The following is a 25,407-nucleotide window of genomic DNA, read 5'->3' as shown; positions in this document are numbered from 1 at the left end:
AAAACAGCTATTCAGCATCACAGATTCACCACCAGGTCTTTTCAGGTCCTACTTCTGCAAAAAAAATAATCTGACCATAGATCCCATTGATAGTCCCAGGGATAATTTGCAAACTCCTGGAGCCTCTTTTATAAAATATAGTTGAACCAAATAAATCAGTAATCAATGGCCAATTTATCTTTTGTTAGCAGGGCTGCTATGAATAACTACTTTGATAGTTGATTATTAAAGCTAATAATCAATTATTCAGATTATAAATCACTCGCGATTATAAAAACATTTGTGTGGATATGGGCTTTTAAATTTTGCTTGAAGTTGTTACTGAGTCCTAATACAGCCCAAGTCAAAATGAGAAAAGAAAATTTAGAAAATAATATTAAAATTTAGTTTCTTGTGCATTTGCAGTAGGACGTGGTCTTGATATTGACTTTTTGTTTCTGTCACACAGCAATCTGTAAATCAAATGCTTTGCAGAAACGTCTGGTGAAGCACAGGGAGCGCTGTATTTGTTTTGCTGTTGAGTTCAAATAGTCTTTCTCCAGACTCTTTAACTCCACCTCTAATGCTCTGCATGTTTGTGTGCTTTACAGGAGGATCTTAAACGTTGGGTGAACAGCATCAACGCCAGCCTGAGCGAGATTGAGGAAATCGCCAAGTGGGAGAAACCGACCACTTCCTCCACCGACCCCGACAAATCAGAACGCAAGGAGCGTTCCGAGGGGGCGGAGCCATCGGAGAAGAGCGAGAAGTCAGAGAAGTCGGAGCGCTCGGAACGATCGGACAAAGGAGAGGCGTCAGAGAAAAGCTCAGAAAAGAGGGACACGTCGGAGAGGGAGCGAGCCGAAAGACGGGAAAGAGAGAGGGGGGAGAGGGATAGGGGAGAGAGAGGAGAAAGAGAGCGAGGAGAGAGGGGACATAGAGAACGAGGAGAAAGAGAGCGAGGAGGAAGAGAAAGAGAAAGAGAGCGAGAAGAAAGAGGAGACCGGGGTTCCAGGGCTTCCAGCACTTCGGGAAAAAGCAAATGATTCACTGGGCTCGTCCTTCTTCACACCTTTATTTATCCATCCATCCATTCTTCCATCCATCTGCTGAGAGAGGAGGAGGAGGAGGAGGAGGAGGAGAAAGGGAGACTTGTGGTTTTCTTTGGTTGCTGCTGCTGATGGATTGAGGTGCTGGTGAGGGTTTTCTGCGACACACTGTGTGTATGTGTATGTATGTAAGAGTGTGTGAGCATATTTGAGTGTCCTAAAGAGAAAAGCTACAAAACATTGTGAAATGCTGATCTCCAGAAGTATCCCTCTGTGTGAACTTATTGACGCGCCTTGATTTGCTGTGATGGCAAAGAAAAGAGATAAAATTCCCCCCATGTATTTGTAAAGCCTTTAAACTGAAGCAATATGAGGTATGATGTTTTATCTGATTGACAATGTCACGGCTTTCCTCTGAACATTTGTGTGCGTTTGTGAGTGTGTTAGGGATGTGCATGAGCGCTCAAATACTTGCATAATAATTTGGTCACCCAGTGCCAAAATTTGAATAGTGAAATCACTGTTTGAGCATTGCTTTTTCATAAGGAGAGGACACAGAACATATGCAAGCTAATAATTCAGTGAAAAGCCACTTTTAATTCTTTTAACAGGACTGTTAAATGTGCCATTACCACAGTCTCACACTTTGCCAAGGACGTTTTATGTACATGCTTGAGAAGGCAATGCTACCTTGCTTTAATGCTAAATAGTCTAATTAGCTGATGTTAGCTAGATGTTAACTACTCTAGCTGATGTTAGTTAAATGGTATCTTCTAGGTGATATTAGCTAGATGTAAACTACTCTATCTGACATCAGCCAGATGTTAACTCATCTAGATGATACTGGCTAAATGTTAATTTCTCTAACTGACGTTGGCTAGATGTTAACTCATTTGGCTGATGTTTGATGTTATTTGCTCTAGCTGATGTTACTTAAATATTATCTTCTAGGTGATATTAGCTAGATGTTAACTCATCTAGCTGATATTGACTAAATGTTCATTTCTCTAGCTGATGTTGACTAGATATAAACTACTCTTGCAGATACTGGCTAGAAGTTAACTCATCTAGCTGATGTTAGTTAAATGTTATCTCCTAGGTGATATTAGCTAAATATTAACCATTCTAGCTGATATTGGCTAAATAATATTTTGTCTTGCTGATGTCAGCTAGATGTAAGTGTACTCTTAAAAAGCCAGGCATACTCTTGCAGATATTGGCTAGAGGTTAACTCATCTAGCTGATGTTAGATGTTAATTACTCTGATGTTACATGTTATGTTTTGTGTGATATTAGTTAGATGTGAACTTTTCTGGCTGATATTAGCTAGAGTGTTAACTCATCTAGCTGATGTTAGTGAGATGTTACTTATTCTAACAAAATGAAACTAAATTGTTAGCAATACACACTACACTACTGTTAGCCAGTTAACAATTAGATGTTTGTTATTCTAGCTGATGTTAGTAAGATAGTTAGTAGTTAAATGTTAGCTAGATGTTAACTACTCTAGCCAATGCTAGCTAGATGTTAATTGCTCCTGCTGATGATAGTAAGATGTAAAATACTCTAGCTGTTATTAGCCAAATGTTAACTACTATAGCCAATGGCATCTGTAAAGAGCGTAGAGGTTCTTATCAGCATTCGATGTTGTACCAGTTAGCTGTTGTGTTAGCTTTGGCTCATTGAAAGAGGAAGACACTGTTAGATTTGATTAGTTTTCCTGCATTGGTGTCAGAGGCATATTATTACTTATCTAGCACTAAAACAACAGACATCTCAACATTTTTAGTGTACAGCCCTATGTAAATATTGGCTGAAGCACTTTTTCTACCCTGTTCTTGTGGTTAACTGAATAACCATTTGTGACCTTTTGTGTATACTCAAATATCTAAATTAGCAGGAATGCACATCCCTAGTGTGTGTGAGGATTTTCACAAACACTGTGAGACACTATTGCACACAGACACACACACAAACACACACATCTGGTGGTTATTCTGCTCTTAGTGGCTAATAGTGTTAGAGATATAGAAATAAGGCCAAACTGATAGTTTATCCAAAACATCTGTTTCACAATTGCCCACCCCCCCCCCCAACCCCACCCCCCCCATAGGCCATGTTAATTGACTGACGAGGAATTTTGTCTGTCCGTGTTCATAGATATAGAACGGTTTGTATTACAGTGTCATATGTAGGTTTCTTTCAGATTGCTTAACCCCTGCTCTCTTTGTATTATCCAAACGACATAAAGTCCTATTCGAGATGTCCAATTGTGTTACGAATGTATGGCAGTGAGAGTGTGTTCAAAAGAGACAAAATTAGTAGGCATAATCTCAACCATTGTATTCCTTAGGCTATCGCAATACATTGAATGAACTGTCTGTGCGGAACATGAGAGATGAGGCTGTTCTGTGTAGGAAAATGCTGCTCTTTGACTTGATCTCTTCGTACCTTCATCCTTTGAATGTACAATGATTAGTACATACTAAAATCTGAGGTGTCTGTGAAATTGTCATGCTACTACAAATTGTACATATATATATATATATATATATATATATATATATATATCCTAGTTACCAGATTCACTTCTATGAGCTGCAGTGAATTAAAAAACAAAACAAAAAAATTTTTTAATAATCAACTAAAATGTAACGAACTGAAGGCTCAGTACTCAGACTCGTTCCAATTATTCCTGGCAAAAGTGGTTAATGACATCTAAGTGGTAAACTTGCATTTAGGTAGCGTTTATAGACCCACAGTGTACACACAGGCACATACAGCTGTGTTGACCCTTTTTTCGGGGGTCAAAAAAGTGGACTGAACACCTTGTGAGGACAAAATAACCACACCGCTCACCAGGATCAGTCCCTTAAGTATATTTTCTAAAAGTAGACACCATCTCAATCATGTTGTGACAATGGTATTGTTCTAATTTTGGTCAGAGAAAACGAGAGGGTTGTGAAGAAATACATACAGCGTTAGTGGTGTGAATGGAGAGTCTAAACTGGGCCTTTTCTAGATGTTGGTTCTTGATGCACTATGCTTGGTGAGGTCAACCTTTGTGCTTTGTCCCCATTCCGTTTCCGCCCTCTAGGTTCAGTTGTTGGGCGTCCCACATATTCAGAACTTGAGCCCATGTTTGGGAAGCATCTCCGTGAAGGAGACTCAGTGTGCCATTGAAGTGGGCTCTGGAGAACAGCCCCATTTCTCCTGCAGAGAGTGAGAAAGAGAACAAGAGAGAGCAAGTAGGGTAGATGGACAAGGAGAGTAGCGAAAGACAGGACATGAGAGCAAACTCGAATGGTAGAGTAAGGTCGTTTTCACACTTGAGATTTTCCCTAGCCTGATCTGTATGGCCTAGTATGAAAGCCCAGAGAATCCCTGTTCCTCATGAAAATTGTGGTCTGGAGTTCTTTTCAGGAAAGCCTGTTTGGGGTCCACAGCATGTGAGGAAGCTGTCTGCTCATGGTGCTGTGTGGTTAGTAATCTGATTGGTTCATTTTGTCTTGTTATCCCTGATTTTTTGTCGTATCCCTGGTTTTGTCGTTTGGCGGGTAAGGAAATGAGGAAAGTAATGCGAGAACATGACGCACATCCAAAAATTTCTGTTAATCACTAAATTAACCACATTTGTTTGGTGGCCAAACAGAAGAGCGTGACAAATATAGATCAATTGAGAATTACCATGCAAAACCTTATAATAAGCCCTTCCCCTAAAAAAAGCCCTGAATCGGTTCTGGCTGTGGACTCAACCATTTGGGACAAGTGTGAAAACGCCCTAAAAGAGGGAAAGAAAAAGAGAAGCATGTTTTGATGTAGGCCACCTGCTTCCCCTTGTAGTATCTCTTGTTTTTTTTCCATCAACTCTCATCTGCATTGATTCACTTGGTGTCATTGATGGAGTGTTGGTCCAAGTGCACTCCAAAAATGCAAGTGTGGAGAGTAGAAGACACCCAGACCTCCTGTTCTGCATGTGTATGAATTAGATCAGGGTTGGGTTTCCTGTTGGAGGCTTTGGGGGTGATTCTAGATCAGCACACTGTAAAAGGCTAACTTGTACTCAAAACCCTGTGCTTCGCTCTCCGTCCTTCCTGTCACATCTGATTGTGTCCAAACCATAAAATCACTTCTTCCCAATTTCCATAAGAACAAGAGAGCCTTCGTTTCTGGACTGCACTTTCTTTCACCTGGACTCTTGCCATTTTCTGTCCCCAGAAAGATCTTCTTTGAGGGTTGTCAACAAAAAGCACAATTTTCGCCCAAGAATCCACCATCTGTCAGCAGTTCCGTTGTAGACTTGATGTTCCAAGACTCCACAACCTTTTAGAAAACCTTGGATGGAACTGAAGGACCATTTGACCTTCTTCTCTTCTCTGATGGACAGACGACTAAAACACATGGTCTCAGTTTGCTGAGAATTTGGAGCCAGGCACTTTTTTCATTAGCAAGCCCCACATCGTCACTGAGCTTGACCTCACCACACTGACATGTTTGTATTTTCAGTTTGACATACTATTAACTGTCAAAAAAGAAGATACATTGCCACTTAAGTGGGTTTTAAGTGGCTAACGAACGCGTAACCCCGCCCCAAACCTCATGGACAGAAGAGAGTGGGCGGGGTACCCGGCTTTATCCGATCAAGTAAACCATTTCTCACGAGGAACGTAGAAGAAAAACACTAATACGTTGCATGAATGAGAACATAGAGGAGATTTCTATGCAACAGCTGTGCATGTTTATTCAAAGGGGTCCAACCCCCCAGCAAAAGGACTGGGCTTGAGAGATTATGATGATGATGATCATGTAGATGATGATGATGATAATGAGGAAGATAATGCAGGTAATGTGTATTAATTGAGATGTGTCATTAAACATTATGTACTGGTATTCTCCTGGAATCATTACAGGTTGTAAATATCAATACAGTGTTGCGTCTTTATTTCAAGTCTAACACACATACGACAAAGAACCCATGAACCTGGCCACTAGAGGGCCCTCAACCAACATAGACTTATTATAGTTGCCAGTGTGTGATCACAGACATTCCTCAAAACCCATGACGGCATCAATGAGTTAATAGAACATAAGCCAATGAAATGTACAGTCACAGAAGAGCTGCAGCCCCCTGGTAGATGCTTTTACTGCAATGTGCAAACTAATGCTTGTGCACTTGGTCTCAGTTTGAATGTCAGCTGCTATTTTCTCTGCTACAGTGCTGAGATTTGATGTTCTTCAGAGATGTGCTGTCTAAGTTAGCTATCTGAACTAAGCCAGATTAGTATACATACCTATTATCATTATACAGTTCTGACAAAGACTTTATGCTCTGCTGAAAGTTAGCTGTAGTTACTCAGTCAGCCATGATGACTGTTGGTCCGTGAAGATATGTAGCTGGCATAAAACCATCACAATGCTGAGAAAGCCCTACTGTAGTAAAAAACATGTATCTCCAAATTGCTAACTTTTTTGCTACAGGACAAGACAAAAACATTCTGAACTTTGATTGGAAGTCAGTGTAAATGAAGAGCTTATTCTGGGCTATTTAGAGCATTTATATTGGTCAATTCATCCAGAAATATTTACACTGTACAGAGAGCAGCTACAGAGTTCAAACAATATATATATATCATATTCATGTATATTTCAGGTTCATGTAAGCATTATACTTTTAAAGTATACTTCATAAACCTCATAAAGTATATGAACACAACAGTAAATAACAAAATAGTACACTGGAAATTTTACGGCTTGTGGTCAAAAAAAACTGCATATACCTTATTATGCATTGATGTCATTTTTTATTTTGGAAGAACATTTGGTTTGGAAATAGTGACATAGCATTTTATATTTATAGATATTTGTGATTTATGGAAAGAGCTTTACATCATATTAAATACACAAATCAAAATACAAAAAAACAACATATTTGGTTGTGCTCAGTGTTCTCCTACTGTTTTTGATTAAAATATGGATGGCGTTTGATGATTGACTTAAATTTAGATAAAAAAAATAGAGCTTCACCACTGTATGAACACTTTCCACAGGTTCAGTACGTATGCAGGTAGGAAACAAACACAGGCATGCCATCAAAACAAAAATATTTCACATAGGTTATTGTTACATCCAGTGTGTGTGTGTGTTGCAAAAACAAAAGTACAAAAATAAATGACAATATTAAAGAGAACGGGACATTGTTACTGACAAGGAATCCCAAAAGAGCAGACTGCAGCGGGTTTGTTTTTGTTTTTATTTTTATATTTTTTGTTATTTTGTTTGGTTTAATGCCAGCTTGAAATCGATGTGACATGACCAGGACGGGCAGGTGAAATCTCCTCCTGAGTAAAACACATAAGCACAGGTCAGAGTACGTAAACAGTACGTAAACAACTTTATTTCTACTTGTTTTAGCATTATTATGAAAAAGAAAAAAAAACAGTATAGTGCATTTGTATGCAAGATGCTACAATAACAATGGTAATAATAAGGATGTTTACTCTTTTACTTTACTTTACTTTTACTTTACGTCTGCATTTACGTCTGCAATTCAGTTTCCTATCATGTAATTAGAAGTTGGATTATAGGTTAAGCTTTCATTTACACTAATTTCATTTGGAGTTTTAATCTACTAACAGTATTTTCTATTTACTCAAATTACTACTGAAAAAAAAAACACTTAATTGCTCCATAATTAAACATAGATACTCACTTGAGGTGGTTAATAAACATCTGAAGGATCTTTGAAAAGAAGAAATGACAATCTTTGAGTTAAAGGTGTCTTTAAAATTCTGAGAGGTGTTTTTTCATTTCCTTTTATATCTTCTCTTTATGTTCCAGTAGTATGTGTTTTCATATGGTGCTTGAGCCTGCAGTAAATTGTATTCTATTTTATTCTATATTCAATAAACATTGTGTTTGTAGATCAACATCAGCTGTTTATACTTACCAGATCGATTCTTCTTACAGTAGCAGACAAGGCCAACTACACACACTATTGTTCCAATGAATATGGCAATGCTGCACAGTATAGCAATAGGTAAAGCAGACTGAGTATCTGAAGGGGAATCTGTAATCACAAAATAGCAACACCAACAATCCCCAGTTATATGCAAGTAGAGCAAAGATATATGTACAGATGACAACTTGAGTAACTGAACTACAACATTTTAGTGGCCACTAAAATCAACTAGGACTTAACTACCAATACACACAGACATGTCAAAAATAATAGAATAGCAGTATGAACATTTATTATGATTATGAAGCTACCTCCGGGGACAGCTTGGGGAGGCCACACCTGTATAAATTTTCAGGTGTTATCTTATGAGAGAGGGTGAACACTGGCCAGAGTGCTCCTATCAGAGTTCAAGTAAGAACTGACAGTGAATGCCAGACATTCCAATTCCTAAGCTGTGCGGGCATTTAACACAGTGTCATATGTGTACCAGGAATACGTCATAGAAGGCATTATCACCCACAGTGGACAGCACAGTGGGTGGTAGTGATCATGATCGGCGGCATTTGTCTAGAATTTTCTGTGCGAACAGACAAGCGACTCTGGCAGAAATCAAATCTACATTAATTGCAAGAGACCCCAAAGGCATATTCCGCAGGTCAGTGCAGAAAGTACTTTAGCTTCTATAGGACATGGCAAAAGTCAAGGAACACAATACTACCCAATCCTATTACTTTTGGCATGCCAGTAATACACTGGCATGCCAAAAGTAATAGGAATGGGTGTATTGCTAGCTCCAGATTTTATGTTTTTGATAATTCCACTTACTGGAGTTCTCAAACCTTAGGGAATTCCTGCTCAAATCCCTGGAGCTGTCCCCCACCACACAGGTGAAGTGGCTTATGTTCAACTCATCGCTAAAGATGGAAATGTCCCTCAGGTATGTTCCATCTCCATCAGGTAAGACGTCTCCAAGCGAGATGTTTTTCTTTATCTCTGTCCCATCTTTGCGCCAAGAGATCTTTAGTGCGCTGGGACAGAAACCACTGACGTGGCAGATCACAGGGGTGAATGGCTTTTTCTGGTAAAATGAGATGTTTCCTGCAAGACGAACAAACTGAGATGTTAAGTAGTTCATAGATCTCCTGAAGTTCTTTGCTCAGCATCATATCTGTTTTAGGAACTCCAGGTGTAAGCAGTAGCAGTTTGCAGAGAAAATGAATAGTGAAAAATGCTGCTATTGATACATTTTATGTACAGATCCCTGCATGGTCTCACTGGACCTGGCCTGCAAAGACTGGTCTCTTTGCCCTGTTTGCTGGTTTCTCAGTGTTGTAATTATCATAGCATACCATAGCATAGCATAGCATAGCATGCCATGTCCAGCAAAACTAGACTTGCCTAGCCTGCCTCAATATTTAATTATTGAGTTTCTTATTCAGAGCAATGTCAGCTACACTAAAAGGGACCTGAAATCCAGGCTGTATCTGAGTTACTGAGTCACTTCGGAAAACAGTGTCATCTCATAAACATAAACAAGTCTATCCTCCTTTGTTGCTCGTAGGGTGGTTTTATTAAACATTTCTGCATGAAGTAATTCCATTCCGGCTATTTCATGGCTTTAATGGCTTTGTTATTATTATAACATTTATTTGGGGAAAATATTCTTTCACGAGTAGTACTTTTGATTGGTACTTTATGCATCTGAGTGTGCCGCATTTACAGTATTTCAAACTTCAAACTTGTTTCTCTACCTGTTTGCTCCAGGTTGGTCCTCCCAAACCTCTTCAGCCAGTTTACACACTCAGTGTTGTAGTATTGCTTCTGAGACTCAAGCAAAGTTATGTTGCTGTTCCACCTCTCAGCAGTGGTGTTTGCCAGTGGTGTGTGAGGGACGTATTTCATTCGGTTCAGATCCAGTGATATAAAGTCCTCGCCATCATATCCATATTCATCAAAGCCTTTAACGTGAAAAGTCTTATCGTCCCACTCACACCCAGACCTCCTCTGGAAAGTGTGAACATCTGAGAAAAAAAAAAGAAAGAACTAAATATTCTTATATATACTTATTTATATAACATAATATAAACACACTTTCATAGTTTTTGATTTTCTTAGAAAAGTTTAAATGTTTAAAATCTAACCTTTAAACAGGCAAATAACTTTGAACTCTCACAACGTTAAACTCTCAGATGAAAATAGAAATGTACCCCATTGTTTTACTTTACAAGTGAATGTGTTTTTTATTAAGCAGTGCTTTCCTGGCAGGATGTCTGCTGATGCTGATATATCCATCAAACCTTTATAACTGGACAATTTTAAACTCAGTCATATCACATAAGCGTAGAGTCCTAGAACACCCAAACAGGAACTCACAGAAGCCTTTGTCTTGGCTGTGTTGCTGCAGTTTGTGCTGACCTTATTTCGCTCTTGTAAGCTTTCACTCACGCTAATAAAAACCCGCTCTGATTTGGCCACAGTGCTGGCTTTCAAAAGCGGCTCACAAAAGGGTTCACAGTGGGTTATTGATTTCTTTAGACTCACAGTGGAAATTAATAGGATGTTACCACAAACATATCCGTTTCTAAAGGGTCTAACCTGCCAAGGTCCTTGCTTGACAAATCATGTCCTCCTGGAACCCCCCTAAACATATTCTCCATTATCATCAATGAGGAAGTGTCCAGGACATTCCTGTAACAACCAGTGCTAGAACCAGTCTACATGGATATCTACACTACATGTCCAAATGTTTGTGGACACCCCTTTTAATGAATGCATTTAACTACTTTAGTTGCACCACACACACAAACACACAGGGTGTCTAGTCCCTGAAGGAAAGGTGCTCTATCCAATACTCTTGGGATGAGTTATGGAGTTGGGAATGAGCTGGGGTGGTGATTATCAAACAGCACTATTACTATTACTCTTGATCCCCTGATTGCAATGAAATCCTCACAACAATGTTCCAAAGTAGAAAGTCTTCCCTGGACAGTGGAGACAATTACTAACAATTGCAGCATAAACTCTTTTTTTTTTTTTAATACCCTTGATTTTGTAAGAAAAAATGAATGTGCAGGTGTCCCAATTCTTTAGTCTATAAAGTGTATTCATATAAATACAATAAGTTCTGACCATACCATAAGCATATGACTGTAAAAGGCAAGGAACCCAGGGCATTTAGGATTCTGTTTTGTGCTAGAAGGTCAGATCTTCACTCTGATAAATGAAGCTAGGACTGAGAGATATGACTTAAATGGTCATGGCCATTCGTATACAATTGCACACTTATTATACTTATGTACAGTGGAGTCTGGAAGGCTGGGAACGCTAGTGAAATTGTTTCTGCTTTGTAAATATTCTTTACCAATTTGCTACCATTTTTTATGTAGACATGATATTTTATTGTTTATTACCATGTTTTCACATGGAAAAAAAAATCCATCCAAAAATCTTTTATGTGGTCTTAAACATTTTGACCTCTCATTGGCTTAAGGGTTACCGAGGTTTAAGGCCTCTTCCAGAATCACTGAAACTTTATACACAACAGCATTCTAGCACAAGCACTCAACCTATCCTTTAACCCTTCAATTAATTAACTGTTTCTCTTAAGCCCACTGCCAAACTACTGGACTTAAATCCGATATTGAAAATGTGATAGACCCCACACACAATGATGGGTCACACCACGTCTTGTATTTTATCCAAACTTTGCTCCCGATAAGCACAGCCAACCAGATTTAGCCCTATCATCTGGCAATTATAGACATAATTCCAGGTGATGCCAGAGACCAGATGTCCTATAGAGCACAACTGGTCTTGTTCTCTCAGTGAGTAAAATGGCCCTCCTTCTCCACCCAAACTCAGCGTAAAGCTAGTCAGTTCAGTCTGTAACCTGAAAAGTCTGAAAAGATTTGGTTTGGTGGCTTCAGCTGCCATAGAATCTGTTGAACATCTGTAAATAATAAGTATAGAGGGCTAATTCCTAATTCCCAAATCTTGGAAGAGATATTTGACTATAATTAGATTTTTTTTTGTTCACAGTGTTGTGTTGTATCATTTACACTGAAACTTAAACTATCACATTTTTATTCCCATAAGGTGATGCTCTGTAGTACTAATCCACTTCAAAATGGACTGCAATCTGATCTTAGTAATACCAAATACACAAACTACTTGCCGCACAGTGCAGCTCTGTAGAGAATTTTATTTACGTGTTTATAGACTAAAATTAGTCCTACTGTCTTCTAAACCTCATCAATTTGTCCAATCCAGGATGTGTTTTGAGCAGGCTGATAGACTTTTATTGTCCAATGTTTGTTAGCGACATTACTCTAGTGTTTCCCACTTTAGAACATGTGTTGGCTGATCTTCTGTATCTGGTGTCAGCAAACTAAGTAAAACAGAACTAAAGATTAACATGACAAACTCACCTTTGATGTGTCCTAAACTCTTCATTGTCTCATTCAGTTCTTCCCGCAGTCTTGCATATTCTGACATTTGTGTCTGTTTGTAAACGTCCCAGTAGTGGTCATTCAAGGCTTCTCTTACCCAGGCATGGATGGGGGTCAGTGTCTTATTCTCACTGTCGAAGCGTGTAATCTGCCGTTCGTTCACAAATGACACAGCTGTGAACTCGGGGTGGCAGGAGGATTTTGTCACTGTGTGCAGGGTGGTGAGCACATACTTCTCTGGAAAACATTGAGAGAAACAAGAAATACATAGAATCAAATCCTGTTCATGAGCTTTACCGACTGGAGCCAAAAATATGGGTCACTTGGGCTATGTGGCCAAAATACTGTATAAGGATATGTATTTGACCATGTTTACACTCTGTCTCTTCATGTGACTAGTGTGTGGATTGTATCTGATGAGATTTTAGTCACATGCATTTACACTTGTTTGCCAAATGTTCTGAAATCCGATTGCTGTGTGGAGGCAGAATATGCAGATTTGCTCGTTATGTGGCAATTATTACTGGTATTTTGGTTGAACTGGGAGGAGTTTTGGATGGTGAATGCGTCTTGGAGAGAGGGATGTGTTTACTTTGCTATAATGTGGCTGAAGTGCATCTCAGACAACCTCGTTTGGGTGATAAAGATTGGGAGATGAGTGGAGCCAGGAGATGAATGGTGTTTTCACTCAGTGATAAATGGGAGTTGTCATGGTTGGAGGCAGAGGTGGGTGTAAAAGCAAATAATACCTAATTACAAAATAAAATAAAACAAAGCAAAGCAAAGCAAATGGACAAGGAACAAACAGGCTAAGCTAATACACCATGAACTTTCATGAAACGTGCAGATGGACAAGACCAGACCAAGAACACTGAAACAAAGGGACTACAAATACACACACCAATAAGGAACACCTGAGACTAACAAGAGGGCAGGGCTACAAAAGAGACACAGGTGGGAAAACTAATGACAAGGTGGTGCATCAGTCCCTCAATGAATAGCACCCGTGTGCTTGGAGCTGAGCCTCAGGTGGAGTACTTGTTCGTTAGAGCTCATGACTAGTGCATGAGCTCCCCAATGAGGCCAGCAGAGTGAGCCATTACACTATCCAGTGCAGTGTTGTTACAGCGGAGGTGAGAGGAAGAGGAAGAAAGTGTCAGCATTACTGATAGCTATACTAACTGAGTACTTAATCATGGATGTTGTTCAGAACACAGTATGGCTTTGTTTAGTCTATAAACACAAAAATAAACTCTTTCTCTAACGTGAACAACTTTAGCTCAGAACTTTGTGGCATCATTCTGCCCGCTGCAGCTCAGTTTGAGAGCAGAATGGTACTACCAAATGGGACGTTATGAGGCTTTGTGATGGTCACAATCCCATTTTTTTTTTTTTTTTTTTGATCATACTGGTGAACCAGCATGGTCAGGGTAGTCATGCTTGGTCATACATGAATTAATGAAAACCCCTTATTTATTTCACATCATCCTGTACACATTAAACACATGCATGCATATGGTTTTACCCCTCATGTGTTGTGTTGTTTGGGAGCAATTCAAAATGAAAGAACTGCCTCAAGAATAGAGTACAGCTGTGGTTATCTTAAACGTCGTACCAACCTAATATTATTCCTAGTTTGTTCTACCCATTTTTTCACTTCCCCTTATTGTGTGGCCTTCTGACATCCACTCATCTCGTTTCCTATTTTCCCTCTTCACTTTATAAAGAAGCCCTGTGGTTGTACTGTGAATGAAGCCGCCAGTGTCACGTGATCTTATGGGACCTTAACCCGAAGCAGTTCTTCAGAGCAAAGTGAGTTTTGACACATGCTCCGAAGCTTCAGAATCATAAGTCACATCACTATTTAACAACCCACAGCTAAAGAGCACGAGTCTACGCTATAGCCTAGAACCCTACAGTCTAGAACGGCGTGTTCATTTAGTAGCGCTGGCAATTTTCCTCAAAAATAGCCATTATTTTATTAGTTATCATTCAATTGCATTTGTGTCAATTCTAATAACTGCTTAATTAAAAAAAACTATATTACGTATTATATACGTATGTATGTACGTATGTATATATATATATATATATATATATATATATATATATATATATATATATATATTTAATTAAGCAAGATTTAACCATTTGTTTTGTCTTTTCTTTAGAAAACGTCTCCTCACGTTCATCTTAAAGAGTCGAATCAAAGTGTCGACTCGTGCAAACGATACAGTACGAGAATGTTACCGAAACTGAAAGTAAGAAAAACGAGCCGGAAACAAACAAAAAACTGTTCGACTGTTCAAGGGGGAAAACGGGTCCTTGTAGTCTATTTCTTGTGGAAATCTGACGAAAAGCACGATATTTGTAGATTCTCTGCCGAACAGTCTAGTTTTGCTGAAGAGAACATGGCTTGCTTATGATTGGCGAGGAAAACGGCTAGCACGTAGTGCTAAGCTAGCTAGCTCTAGTAAACGGGAGCTTGGTATCATTGTAGTCCCAGAGACACGTGAACTGTTGTTCTCATCTCAGCACAAGGACGTTCCGGCAGAGCGTTAAACACAGCGGCTGGAAACACAGAAACACGACGAGACACGATAAAACACACCAAGGACAAATTAGGGTGTCCAGCGTCACACAGCCAGTTTTATGCTAGCTAACAGCAGATGTTATAACGTTTGAGAGACAGTACGCTGCCTGTCGCCCAGGCTTCAGAAATTTCTTAAATTAAACCAAATCTCTTACCCGCAGATGTGGCATAGCAGAACAGCAGACACAGGGCGAGGCGAAGCTCCATTGCACAGTAAATCCTTCCTCCACGAGCTTCGTTTCAGAGGAAGTCTGCTAACGAAGCCGAAGTGTTGCGAAAGAGATCCAGGTTTTTTAGCCGATCATACTCATGCCAGAAAGCCTGCAGGGCAATGTCACTTAATATACCTACGTGCTGGTTTGCCTGCTATCCTAAGCTTCACAGTATCGGTTGCTTGCAAAGCATTTACTCACACAGTGTATATCCAGAACATGTCTACTACAGTCTTGTGAAAAACAAAGTACACCCTCTATAAATTCTATGGTTTTACATATCAGGACTGATCCTTTGCAGGGCTTAAAACTGGGCTTAAATACAACATCAGATGAAAAGTATTTGAATCCATAGCTTGTAGAATCACCTTTAACAGCAATAACTTGAAGTAGTGGTTTTCTCATTGACTTTATCAGTCTCTCACAATGTTGCTTCAGTTCATTGAGGTTTATGGGCAATTAGATCACCACAGCATTTCTATAGGGGTTGAGGTCTGGACTGTGACTGGGCCATTGCCGCATCTTAATTCTTTTCTTTTTCAGCCATTCTGTTGTAGATTTGCTGCTGTAATTAGGATCATTGTCCTGTTGCATGACCCACTTTTGGTCGAGCTTTAGCTATGGGATAGATAGTCACATTTGACTTCAAAATACTTTGGTAAACAGAGGGGTTCAAGGCTGACTCAATGGCTGGTCCTGTCCAAAAGACATTGTTCCAGAAGTCGTTTGTTCAGATTCAACTTTGCAAACTTAAGCCATGCTGTCACGTTCTTTTTAGCAACCCTTCCAAACAAGCCTTACTCGTTCAGTCTTTTTCTAGTTGTACTGTTACGATCTTTAACATTTAACATGCCCATGGCTGCTTCTTATCCTCTTGATTTCTTTAGATATCCTTTATATTCATGAAACCATAGAAATTAAAAAAGGGATACTTTTCACATGACTGTATATACAAAGGTTTACACATCGCATACATTAAAAAATAAACATACTTGAAAAGACAGCATGCTTCATATTTATGCTTCATATATTAAAAATCCCTTAGCAAGTTGCACCTTGAACTGTCGAATGACCACTCATTTGGGCTGAATTGGAGTTTATACAAATGTGTTGGGTTCCTGGAAATGTTAAGCATTTTCATCCACTTTGTGCAATGTGAGACCTTCACATGGAAATAACCATCCAATAAGGGGAAGCCAAAAAAGTATTTAAGCCGAAGGTCAAAGTTGAAGTTGATTCCTTTAGTTCTGCAAGAGTTCCTATTAAACAGCCTTCACAAGCTTAAAGGAACGGTTCAGTAGGCAGTCACTGATTTACAGAACAGCTGATTGACCAACACAAATTAAAGTTCCATTCCTTTAAGGTGCAGATAGAATGTGTTTACTGAGTGTTTTAAGTTTGCTGAGTTGTTCTTTAATGCATAATAGAAAATTAAAAATATGTAAATTCTGGGCAAAAAATATCTAGATACAGTCTAAGCCTTTTTACAACAAGGAATGCACTGTTTTATGGAGAGCTTGTAAAAGCTGGTTATTGGCTTAGTACTGTAACAGTACAGTATTTCTATGTATTTCTGAGTCTTACCACATAGTGTCCCTCTCCTCTGGGTGTCCTCTCAGTGTTCTCTTGGGTAGCTAGCTGAAGAGACTTTGGCTGGTTGGTTGTATTAGCTTTAGCATCCACTAACTTCTCTTGCATCCCCACATGGCATGACGCTTGCCCAGATACCTGCTGCAGCACTTCCTTCAGTTGACAATTATGCCGACAGGCCCATTGTACAGCCTTGTTTTGGTTGCAGATTTTCTTTTCAATGAAAAAACAACAGTGTTTGAGGTTCATGGTATGTGACTTCCATGCACCACCTCTCATTGTTCAGCTATGTTCAGCTTTAGGCCATTCAGCTGATGATTAGTTTCATTTCTTGACAACACCAACACCTGTGGTATTCCCCTATTCATCACGTGATGTGAAATGAGGCTGAAACTGATGGCACTGATGCCACGGGACTAGTGTGGCACAGTAACACCACACTCTTACACTGTAAATGGTAAAGAAACTAAAAGTGGCTTGGCCAAGCTGAATATTACCAGCAGACCTGAAAGCATCAGCCAGAGAGATACTGGACAGACACCGTATGTGTGAGTGTGATTCTATATTACTGCTTTTAAACTGTTTTCTTTTTTCTCCAAGCATTTGTTAAATTTATACGATTAGTTTATATGTTTATAAGAATTTATAAGATGGGTGTCAAGTGATGATTAAAAAAGAGCTGTGACACCATATAGCATTATAGCCCTGCAAATTGTGTGATTTAAGAGCTGACAGTGGAGAACCTTGTTTTGTTTTGACAACAAATTCACTCTCCTGAAAGGTGCAGGTGAACAGGCTGTATTTCTAACTGCAGTCCTGTGTTATCTTTTAGGTTGTGTGAATACAGAAGCTCAGCTAACCTGACCCACAGAACAGCAGACCTACTTCACACTGTGAGAGAACGAAGATGAAGCTGCTCTTCCTCCTCCTGCTCTGGGTGTCTAATACAGCAGCAGGTAAAAAATGTTTTATACTAAAGTGTTCAAGTAGGTTATTTCATGTACTAAAATATCACGTATGTCATGTATGTGAAATGTATGTGGTATACGCGAAAGGCTTCATTTACAAAGTACACAAATAGGAGCAGGCAGACATGAAACCAGTCTAAAACCGAGAATGTATGGCGTGACAAGACTCAACAAACACAGGACTAGACATACTTAACTAAACGCAGAACACCTGACAAGTAACAAGAGAGGGAGGGCTTTGAACAATAAACCCATGGAGACACTGAGATACAAAGTACGGCAAGTTCAGGCTTTCACTGGGGTGCAACTGATGACGTTCCACAAGAACACAAGTACAGACAAGAACGCTCGGGACTGAGAATTGGCCCTGAGCTGTGTCTGAAATTATGCCTGATTCGCTGTCTCTTACATGTAAATATCTAGATCACTATATAGAGCAATATTATAGGCAACAGAATTCGACAGGGTAGTGACCAGTTTCAGACACCTCGTTCTGTGTGTCAACTCATGCGTCACATAAACAATCTGGCTGACTGTCTTGTGTGTTTTTTTTTGGACACCACTTTAAAATGGCAGATGCCCAAAGTCGTGCACTAGATAGTGAATAGGGCACAGTTTCAGACATAGCTATGGACTAGGCAGCATGAGGTAGAAATAAACAAGATGAAAATGTAAGACGTCAGTCAGGCGCAAGGACAATGCGTAAGGGACCTTGTTTGATGGAACTGGGCAAGCCCAGTTGGACAGCACTGGAGCTGGGGCAGCGGGGCGATTAGCATGAGTATACTGTAGCTGCTGGTACTATTGGCACATGGGCTTGAGCAGGTAGAACCACTGGCACCAGGACTGAAGCAGCTGGAATCATTTGGCACACAGGGTAGAACTGAACCAGTTTGTTGGCCACCACTGGGACACTTGGGACACCTCAGACGCTGTCTCGCCTCACTGACCTCTTCCAGCAAACCACATGGCCGTCCCAAACATACATTAATTAGATGGCCCTTTTCATAGAACACAGTGGCTTGGCGGCATTTGTGACAGAGAACACTGTTTTAGAGATAACAGCAGCATGCTGAGCTGACCCTTATGGAAACAGTTTTTCTATGGCAACGCCATGGGGCATGTGTTCTTTCACTTTCACTTTGATGCATTCCTTAGCAAAGTCTCAACAGTGTCTTGTGTCTTTCTGTCACCTGATCAGCTCAGTATCAGCTTTAGTATCAGTATCAGGTTAAACGACAGGTTCCACTCTGAAGGGTTAGTTTAAGACACTATTACCGTTAACACCTGATCATGTTAACACATCTCATCTCTGAATGGACGGACATTAACAACATTAGCTAGCACCCTGGACACCACAACTAGCAGAGACACAGCATTGTATTTCTATATTAAACTACTCAGCAAGACACAGCGCTTGCTGTTTTTTCAGCACGTTTTTAGCTGGAGTTAAACAGTTTTAAAGCTGATGAATGGGAAACTCTGGTGTGGTTGAATTATGGGCCTCGCTCGCTACATTTATGAATGCGAAACTGTGATAATGCTCTATTTTTGCTATATTAAAAACATGGTATAAACATAGTAAAGTTTGCTTTCTCATGTGTAGCAGAGATGTTGTAATGTTCGTGTCTGTACTGATTTTATTAAGATCCACATGGGATAATAAATTGTTATTTATTTATATTTATAAATTAATTTTTAAATTAATAAATTAATTTTTTGCTTTTTCAGAAATCTACATTTACTGTGTCAAATACACTGCAGCTGCTGGAATAGCAGGTCTACCTGAGTTCACAGCTACGTCCTTTCTTCACGAAAAGCAGCTCGATTACTACGACAGTAAAGACCACACTCTCCTTCCCAGACAGGAGTGGGCTAAGAGGGCACTGGGCGAGTCCTACTGGCAGAGAACCACGCAGCTGCGCTTTTCAGAGTCTGTTCAGTTACAGAAACAGCTCAGTTCTGCGATGGAGAGTTCTGGGCACAGAGAAGGTTGGTAGATAAGCACAAGGACTGGCTGTATACAGTAATGTCCAAAACTATGGACTTGTGTGATCCAGATGCTATAAACATATAACCACTGACCACTGACCATTTACTTGTGTGTGTGTGTGTGTGTGTTTGTGGTCTCATAGCATCCACATGACCATATTTTTGGGAATTGGCAAGGTGGCTAGGTTTGTTCATATGTATGACTTCTAAGAATAACTCACCTAAATATTTAGACTCAGATTTAGTTTCTAAATGCTCAGCTTTTCTCTTATATAGCACAATTTTATATCTCTTATATAGCAACATTTTTATCACAGTTCTATGTTATTTGAAAAACACAAGCTTTCCAACCTAAATGCAATTAAATATCTGCTTCCATAAATCTGTTCAGTAAAAAGATGCAGCTGTGTGAAACACTGACACATGTTGTACACTTCAAAGTAGAACAGCAAATATCAGCCCCATAAAACTGAACTAGATTTTATCAACATGATTATTATTGTCTATAGATTCACGTGTATATAAGCTGTCCTTAAGCTGTAACTTCAGGCTCCTGCAGATGACGCTGCACATGGATGATCAGGCTATAAATAGCTTGGGGACAAGAATTTTTGTAGACTGTGATTTTTGCCATTGCTGGTAGACCCATATGACCATACGCTTCCTTACATCTGCAAATTTAGCAACTTTGTTCACAAATTCAGCTACTTCACATTTTCCACACACTGAACAATTGCATCTATTAATCATGCTAAAATTGCAGTATCACCACATCTGTTACTACCACATGTATTAATAAACATTTTGTAACATTAACAGAAAATGAAAATTGTGAACAGATAACAGACAAGTCAGTTAGTTAGCTAACATCAAAGCCTAGGGTAACTGCAGAAAAGCACTAGTTGACACTGGACAGAACAGTTTGTGTAGCGTGGCTATTTAGCTGGACTTGTTTCATTGAGCACTTTGTACAATGCATCTAAGCAAAGTGTAGGGGCCAGAATAATGGAGCTAATGTGACACTTACTGAGCAGAGATTGAAAATAGGTCATGTAACAGTGACCCAGTATTTAAGGCTGTATGTGGTACATAAAACCATATAAATGTCAAGTTGAGCTGAGGGATAAAAAAAGGGAATAAACTGCAGGGCCCTTTAATCAATACTCATAAATCCCTTTGTCTGTCACCCTTCTCTCTCAGGTGTGCACACATTTCAGAGGATGTACGGCTGCCTGTGGGATGAAGGCACTGATCACTCTGAAGGCTTTGATGTGTATGGATATGATGGAGAGAACTTCCTCTCTCTGGACTTGAATAGCAGGAGCTTTACAGCTTTGATACCACAGGCAAAGTCCATGGCACAGAAGTGGAACCAGAACAAAACACAGCTCGAGAGCCTTCGGCTCTACTACACACTAGGGTGTGGGGCCTGGGTGAAGACTTTCTTTTTTAAGAGCCACGGGCAAGATCAACATTGGGGATTGCAAATTGGTACAGTATCAGGAAAGTGTAGGGGAGAGTGGCACACAACCTACTTTAGGTCTTGCAGAAGTATTTTAGCAGCATGAATCAGTCATTAACCAGTGACTGTGGATAACATGGACAGAGGAAAGTCTCTCAAAAGCTTAAGCGCCTCTAATTGGCTGGTTGCAATATGATAGCTCAATGACGAAACAGCCTATTTTCAGTCTCATTTTCTTCTCTAAACTGACTTTCCATCTCCAGTGTGTAACTGAGTGTCAACAGTCAGTTTTCCCTTTGCTAATGTTGGCACATTTTGTATTTCCCCCCAGAAATCCATTTTTTACTTGATTCTTTATCATAAGAAGATGGGGTTATACTTAGGAATTAAGTGATTGACAGCCTTGGCCTTTTTGTTCATTACAAGCAGTTACTGAGTTGTAGTGGAACTTGTATGCACTTTTACCATTGAAACATGGTACTTGCCTACACAACTTACTGGATCAGCTGGCTATCCAGTTTGTCACTCTGCTTCTGTGTTGTAAGCATAATGACTTGGTCTGGGCTGAGAAGGGGGCGGGTCTACTAAATGAGTAGGCAAATCTGGCTTCTGGTTGCAAATTTGACAACAAGGAGGACAGTTAGCTATTCTATAGAAATTCTATAGATTTAGAAATTCTAAATAGATCTAAATAAAATAATACGGAGTGAATTATGTGACTTATAAATACACAGGTGTCAAACATATTTACATTCATTACTCAGGTAGAGGTGTAGATAGTAGGGTTTAAAAAGACATCTACAGAAGTTGAAGTATCAACTTAAGCTTTTTACTCAAGTAAAAAGTGTAAAAGTACTGGTTTCAAAACTACTTAAAGTATGAAAGTAAAAGTAACGTAAGGAAAACAGTCCAAAAGCTTAATCCGCGACACAAAGCCTATAGTGCACTACCCCACCTCTCCAAAAACACATTTTTCTAAAAGCCATAATGACTATAATGCTATATTAAAATGTTCATGTTAACAATGTGCACTAGGCTGCCAGTTATAGCTACATATATGCCGATTGAAAATGAATGCATTTTAGTCATATCAAATATATAAAAGGAGCATCTCTGTGCACTACTGAGCATTAACATGTGCTTCATGGAGGGAAAATATGATGAGTAGTTGTCTATAAGTATTGTAATAGTGCAAAAAGTCCAACTTTAGAGGCCTGTTATCAATAATGTAAATGTGGGGCTTAGTTGGGACATTTCACTCCAGTTCTCTTAAATCTCTGCCAGGACATCTTCATACTAGGCTCCATACGTCTGCTATGTCCTTGCTGGAGTGTGATGTGACATGTGCAGGTGTGATGGATCGCTTACAAACCAATAGGGTGTCAGAATGGTGTGAATGGTAGGTTTCCGGATGGCACGATTTATCTGGATAGGGTTTTTTTGTTTGTTTTAACATTGACAAGCCTGAATGAAAACAAACAGAAATTAAATGGGAGTAACAAGGCTACTCCAGTGAAGTATAGATAAGGTAAAGTATAGATTTCTACTTAAGTAAGGTAATAAAGTATTTGTACTGTGTAAATACAACACAGAAATAAAATATCCCATGAAATGTGTCTGGTACAAACATAGTCTGTAATGTGTTCACACTGTAAAAGGTAATAGATGCTGAGACCTTTTCTCTCTTTCTCTCTGTTCAGTTCTTCCAGGAATAACCCATTACCTGAAGAGGAGTTTCCCTCAAGCAGTCATGTGTCACGCAGAACAGCTGTCCTCCAAAACAGTCCAGATGTCATGGCAGAGAAATGAAAAAGACTTTGACCTTGATGACTTTGTGATTATCGGAGACACTCTGCCCAATGGGGACGGATCCTTCCAGAAGACAATCTACCTCTTTGTGTGGTTTGAGGATCTGATAAAGAACCAGTACAAATGCACACTGGAATACAGGAGCTTGACTGGACAGTCCCTTCTAAAGATTTCACAGGACACTGTACTGCAATTCAACTACGGTACAGAAAGTGATTTAGTGTATTTAGTTAGTTAGGACATACAGTTGCTGTCAAAAGTTTACATTCACTCATCACAGATACTAATATCATGTCAATATTGGGCTTTCAGTCTTTTTTTGTTGTTCTCTTGTTCACTGTTCTCTTTCTGTGGCAGACATACAACATCAGCTTGTAAACTCAAGAATTTAGTGAACAAGTTAAAGAGATTAAATGTCAAAAATCACTGAAAGCTCAAAATTGACATGTCCTACATGTCCATGATGATATTATGTACTCGGTGGCTTGATAAAATCAGATAAATAAACCAGTTGTTTCAAAAAGTATTTACAGTTTTAAAACTCTTAAAATGCCACACAGTGGCACCACCCACTGGTCACATAGACCCTGTTTACACCTGGTCACTTCATGTGAAACCTGAATTTATCCACATACTGCATATTGTCTTTCCTATTATTTACATAGTTGTGGCATTTTTACAGAAACATTGTTAAAAGCTGTATATTCATGGCTCAGAGACACACTTAATATACTGTACATAACTAAGCTACGTTTAAAACAAGTTAAAGATGCATCAAATATTATCGGATAATATCAGAGCTAAAAATACATAAAAACATTGTTTTAAACATTATGGATTACACACTGCCTGGCCAAAAAAAAGTCTGTACTTAAGCTAACTAAGCAAATAAGAAGGAGCCTCCCATTGAATAGTTACTGCATGGGTGATTATATTTCAGCTGGCAACAAGTTATTAATCCCTAACTGATGCAGTGAGTAGCTTGGCGAACTATGGCGAAAGACACAGCCTAAGGTGTTTCAGAAGGGTCAAATTATTGGCATGCATCAATCAGAGGACACTTTTAAGGAGATTGCTGAAAAAACTAAAATCGGGTTAAGAATTGTCCAGGACATTATTAAAAAGTGGAAGGACAGTGGACACATGGATTGGCCACCACTGACTACCCATTGAGTATCTTTGGGATGTGCTGGAGAAGTGGTCAACTGTGGTCACTGTGCTGGCACAGTGGTCCAAATCTCCTATCATCACTACAAGACAGAAATAATCTGGACAGAAATAAATGACAGTGACAGTGCAGAAGCTTGTGGGAATGATGCCACAGCGAACGCATGATGCAAACCAAACTAAAGGTGGTCCAACGGAATATTAGAAGTGTGTGATCTTTTTTTTGGCCGGGCAGTGTGTCTAATGAAGTGCAATGAAATGTAATGTAAATACCTCTTTCTCACTGTTAGTGATAGTGAAAACAACACAACCATGTGTTTGTGTTTCAGGAACCCGGTCTCACCACCGTGCCAATCATTCTAAATGGGGTAACTATGATGAGGATGATCATAATGGCGAAGATTTCGATGAGGATGAGGATTACGAGGAAGACTACGATGAGGAAGACTATGATGACCATGTCTGGCAGCGTCCCCACTTGCATAGGTATGCTAGTGTTTTGAATTCTCCCTCTGAGGTGAAAGTTTCAGCTGGCCTGTGGAAAAGGTGAACGCCTGACTGTCCTGGGTTTGCATTCCAGAAAGAAGTTCTGACAGCGGATGGAAAGCAGCAGTCCTGATCTGATCTCAGGTTAAGGGTAAGTTGCCTCATTGCTCAGTTCTGATTTCACATTAAAGATGAGATCAGGTGTGATCAGGTTTGATCACATCTGTGCGTTTACGTGATCCATGTCTGTATAAGTGTCAACACACGTGCATTTCATCTGTCCACACTGTGCCTGCACAAGTGGTTCATGGTAAAGGAAATGACCATGTTTCAGGTTTGGGTCATTTTCGAGCTGTGATGTGAACAAAGCCAGAGACTGTGCATGTGTATGATGTGTAGATCTGCTCACAGTCTGCACTCTCAAACACGTCTTCTTCATCTGGTTGTGTTTGAGGGGTTAACTTAATTAATCTTCTTTCCACAGAGGAGTGAATGAGGGGAGAAGAATGAAAATGTTGTTGATGGAACTTGTTGGTGAATTATCATTGTGTGTGTATATAATGGATCATGTCGATCTCTTCAGGGATGAAGCTTTTTACTTTGAAAGCTTTTACTGTGAAATGGGTGCTTTTCTTCATGTATCAAAATAACTTCAGTCTTTTCTGAAGTTTAATTCACGTAATTGGATATGTAT

At 39.5% G+C, this 25,407-nt stretch overlaps 3 protein-coding genes across 6 annotated transcripts in view; 2 read left to right on the top strand and 1 right to left on the bottom strand.

Moving 5' to 3' along the window:
• sptbn4a (spectrin, beta, non-erythrocytic 4a) overlaps positions 1-5,931 on the top strand; it is a 55,109-nt gene extending 49,178 nt beyond the window's left edge. For 2 of the 3 annotated variants that reach the window (XM_072676189.1, XM_072676176.1), the window contains exon 20: positions 591-5,931. In XM_072676189.1, the coding sequence (XP_072532290.1) occupies positions 591-1,025 (435 nt within the window). In that variant the 3' untranslated portion in view covers positions 1,026-5,931. The remainder of the gene's footprint in view (positions 1-590) is intronic. The other variant, XR_011979303.1, reaches the window with a different exon arrangement.
• Positions 5,932-6,790: 859 nt separating this feature from the next.
• LOC140552138 (major histocompatibility complex class I-related gene protein-like) lies at positions 6,791-15,342 on the bottom strand. Of its 2 annotated transcripts, XM_072676153.1 has the most exons (7): positions 15,183-15,340; positions 12,414-12,671; positions 9,738-10,007; positions 8,812-9,084; positions 7,975-8,094; positions 7,738-7,766; positions 6,791-7,366 (listed from the first exon to the last, which is right to left on the bottom strand). In XM_072676153.1, exons 1-6 carry the CDS (start codon positions 15,232-15,234, stop codon positions 7,747-7,749), a joined length of 993 nt encoding a protein of 330 aa, XP_072532254.1. In that variant the 5' UTR covers positions 15,235-15,340; the 3' UTR covers positions 6,791-7,366; positions 7,738-7,746. The 2 variants fall into 2 exon arrangements, with proteins under 2 accessions (XP_072532254.1, XP_072532264.1); XM_072676163.1 differs by lacking the exons at positions 6,791-7,366; positions 7,738-7,766 and adding an exon at positions 7,777-7,894 and having other exon boundaries at positions 15,183-15,342.
• A 2,359-nt stretch (positions 15,343-17,701) lies between these two features.
• On the top strand, positions 17,702-25,291 carry LOC140552125 (major histocompatibility complex class I-related gene protein-like). The gene is made up of 7 exons (XM_072676126.1): positions 17,702-17,785; positions 19,529-19,789; positions 20,990-21,280; positions 22,925-23,263; positions 24,557-24,713; positions 24,808-24,864; positions 25,198-25,291. Exons 1-6 carry the CDS (start codon positions 17,737-17,739, stop codon positions 24,818-24,820), a joined length of 1,110 nt encoding a protein of 369 aa, XP_072532227.1. The 5' UTR covers positions 17,702-17,736; the 3' UTR covers positions 24,821-24,864; positions 25,198-25,291.
• The last annotated feature ends 116 nt before the right edge of the window (positions 25,292-25,407 follow it).

This window comes from Salminus brasiliensis, chromosome 1 (assembly GCF_030463535.1).
Source record: "Salminus brasiliensis chromosome 1, fSalBra1.hap2, whole genome shotgun sequence".
Taxonomy (NCBI): domain Eukaryota; kingdom Metazoa; phylum Chordata; class Actinopteri; order Characiformes; family Bryconidae; genus Salminus; species Salminus brasiliensis.
This window is presented reverse-complemented; position numbering and strand designations above follow the sequence as displayed.

Excerpts from the sequence above, each read along its gene's own strand:
- LOC140552125 (XM_072676126.1), top strand. The coding sequence starts at position 17,737 with ATGAAGCTGCTCTTCCTCCTCCTGCTCTGGGTGTCTAATACAGCAGCA. Across the intron at positions 17,786-19,528 it reads GGTGTCTAATACAGCAGCAG|AAATCTACATTTACTGTGTC; the intron begins GTAAAAAATGTT and ends TTGCTTTTTCAG. Across the intron at positions 19,790-20,989 it reads GAGTTCTGGGCACAGAGAAG|GTGTGCACACATTTCAGAGG; the intron begins GTTGGTAGATAA and ends CTTCTCTCTCAG.
- LOC140552138 (XM_072676153.1), bottom strand. The coding sequence starts at position 15,234 with ATGGAGCTTCGCCTCGCCCTGTGTCTGCTGTTCTGCTATGCCACATCT. Across the intron at positions 10,008-12,413 it reads GAGTTTAGGACACATCAAAG|ATGTTCACACTTTCCAGAGG; the intron begins GTGAGTTTGTCA and ends TTTTTTTCTCAG. Across the intron at positions 8,095-8,811 it reads CCTAAGGTTTGAGAACTCCA|ATTCCCCTTCAGATACTCAG; the intron begins GTAAGTGGAATT and ends TTGTGATTACAG.